This window comes from Podarcis pityusensis (genome assembly GCF_964106645.2).
Source record: "Podarcis pityusensis genome assembly, chromosome: 13".
Classification (NCBI taxonomy): domain Eukaryota; kingdom Metazoa; phylum Chordata; class Lepidosauria; order Squamata; family Lacertidae; genus Podarcis; species Podarcis pityusensis.
The window spans coordinates 30,255,712-30,257,515 of record NC_138038.1 but is presented as its reverse complement, the minus strand read 5'-3'; the positions used below and the strand labels follow the sequence as shown (position 1 = coordinate 30,257,515).

The following is a 1,804-nucleotide window of genomic DNA, read 5'->3' as shown; positions in this document are numbered from 1 at the left end:
CAAAAATATTCACTTTCACTTCTTCCAGGTTACACACAGAGTGGGAAGGCGCACATGCATGGCAATAACTACATTTTATCTTTGCAACAACCTTCAGAAGTAGGCAAGAGTAACAGAAATTAAGGAACCCAAGTTAGTTCTCTGTCTAGGTGGAGATTTGAATCTGGTCTTCATGACCTATGTCCAACATACTACAAGCTGTCTTATACTGACTCTCTCCCATTTAAATAAAAGAATCCTAAAACTCCAGTTGATGGAATATCCTGTAACATTCATTTCTTAAGAAACATTATGATTTTACTGAATGAAAGTTTCAGGCAATCCTTCACCTTCTCATTCCTGAGACAATATATGAAAGGGTTTAGCATGGGTGTCACTATTGTGTTCAGTACTGTGCCTATTTTGTTGAAATCCAGAACGTTCCCTTTGGTTGGACGGACATAAATGACAATTGAGCTCCCATAATACAATGATACCACAGTGATATGAGAAACACAGGTTGAGAAAGCTTTCTTTCGACCTTGTGTTGATGGTATCTTCAATACAGCAACAATAATATAAATATAGGACACAACTGTTATAAGAAGTGAACCCAGAAGCAATATGCAAGATGTCCCAAAATCAACCTTTTCAGCCAATGATGTGTCAGCACAGACAAGCTTGAGCAAGGGGGCGCTGTCACAGAAGAAGTGGTTGACTATATTTGGGCCACAGAATGGAAGGCCAGCTGTTACAATGCTGGGAACTAGAATAATCAGAAAGCCACCAATCCATGATCCCAAAAGGAGTTGGAAACAGGCATTTCTGTTCATGATGGATGCATAGCGCAATGGGTAGCATATTGCAACGTATCGATCAAATGACATTACAGCCAGAATGAAGAATTCAGTTGAGCCCATGAGGAAATAGAAGAATGACTGAGTAAGGCAGCCTACAAAGGAGATGGTCTTCTTCCCTGTGATAAAATTTATTAGCATTTTAGGCATGACAGCTGATGTGATTATGAGTTCCAGGAATGAAAGGTTAATCAAGAAAATATACATGGGCAATTGAAGCTGGTGATTGGCCAGGACTAGTGCAATTAATGTAACATTACCGGTAATGGTCAATGCATATATAATCAGGAAGGTAATGAAGATCAGAATCTCAACAGAGTGGATTGTCTCAAATCCCAAAAGGATGAACTCAGTCACAATAGTCTTATTATATTTCTCCATATTTTCATGCATTCTATTCTATAGGAAACAATATATTAGGAAAAGAAAGGAAAAGAAAGAAACAGAGTTGTTCACTAGGCATGTGCAGCAACCACAAGATTCACTCTTAATCCATATTTATAGCATTTGGAAGCAGCCTGACTGGCGCTGCATCCAAAACAGTTGTTCTGATTCTGTGTTCTGCTTTGATTTGTTATTTGGAGCAAAATCTTATATGAAATATGAAGCTCTGTTTTGCTCCCATTGAGTATAATGGAAAATCTCCCACCAGGAATCAGCCCCTACCCTCTCTTCAACATCCCTTCCCCATTTGATTTCTGGGTGTTTTCTCAGTCAGCTTCTTTGTATCTCAGAAGAGAAATGAAGTTGTCATTATTGAATGTCGAATCAGGAACTCAATGCCAAATTTGATGAAACAACCAAATTTTTTGAACCAATGTCCTTCTCATGTCCTTATGAGGGGGTCAGCTGATATATCTTTGAAACAAATTCTTAACTGTTGATGGATGATCTTGTACATTTGATCTGTAGCAGGTGGATTTTTTGGAAATTACAAAATTAAGGAAACATTTTTTAAAAAAAAAAAA

The 1,804-nt window shown here is 37.8% G+C and overlaps 1 protein-coding gene across 1 annotated transcript; it reads right to left on the bottom strand.

Annotated features, from left to right (window-relative positions):
- Nucleotides 1-272: 272 nt before the first annotated feature.
- On the bottom strand, nt 273-1,229 carry LOC308461502 (olfactory receptor 6M1-like; the record flags this gene model as incomplete). Its single annotated transcript, XM_080978497.1, has 1 exon — nt 273-1,229. One exon carries the CDS (start codon nt 1,227-1,229, stop codon nt 273-275), a length of 957 nt encoding a protein of 318 aa, XP_080834623.1.
- Between the last annotated feature and the right edge of the window lie 575 nt (nt 1,230-1,804).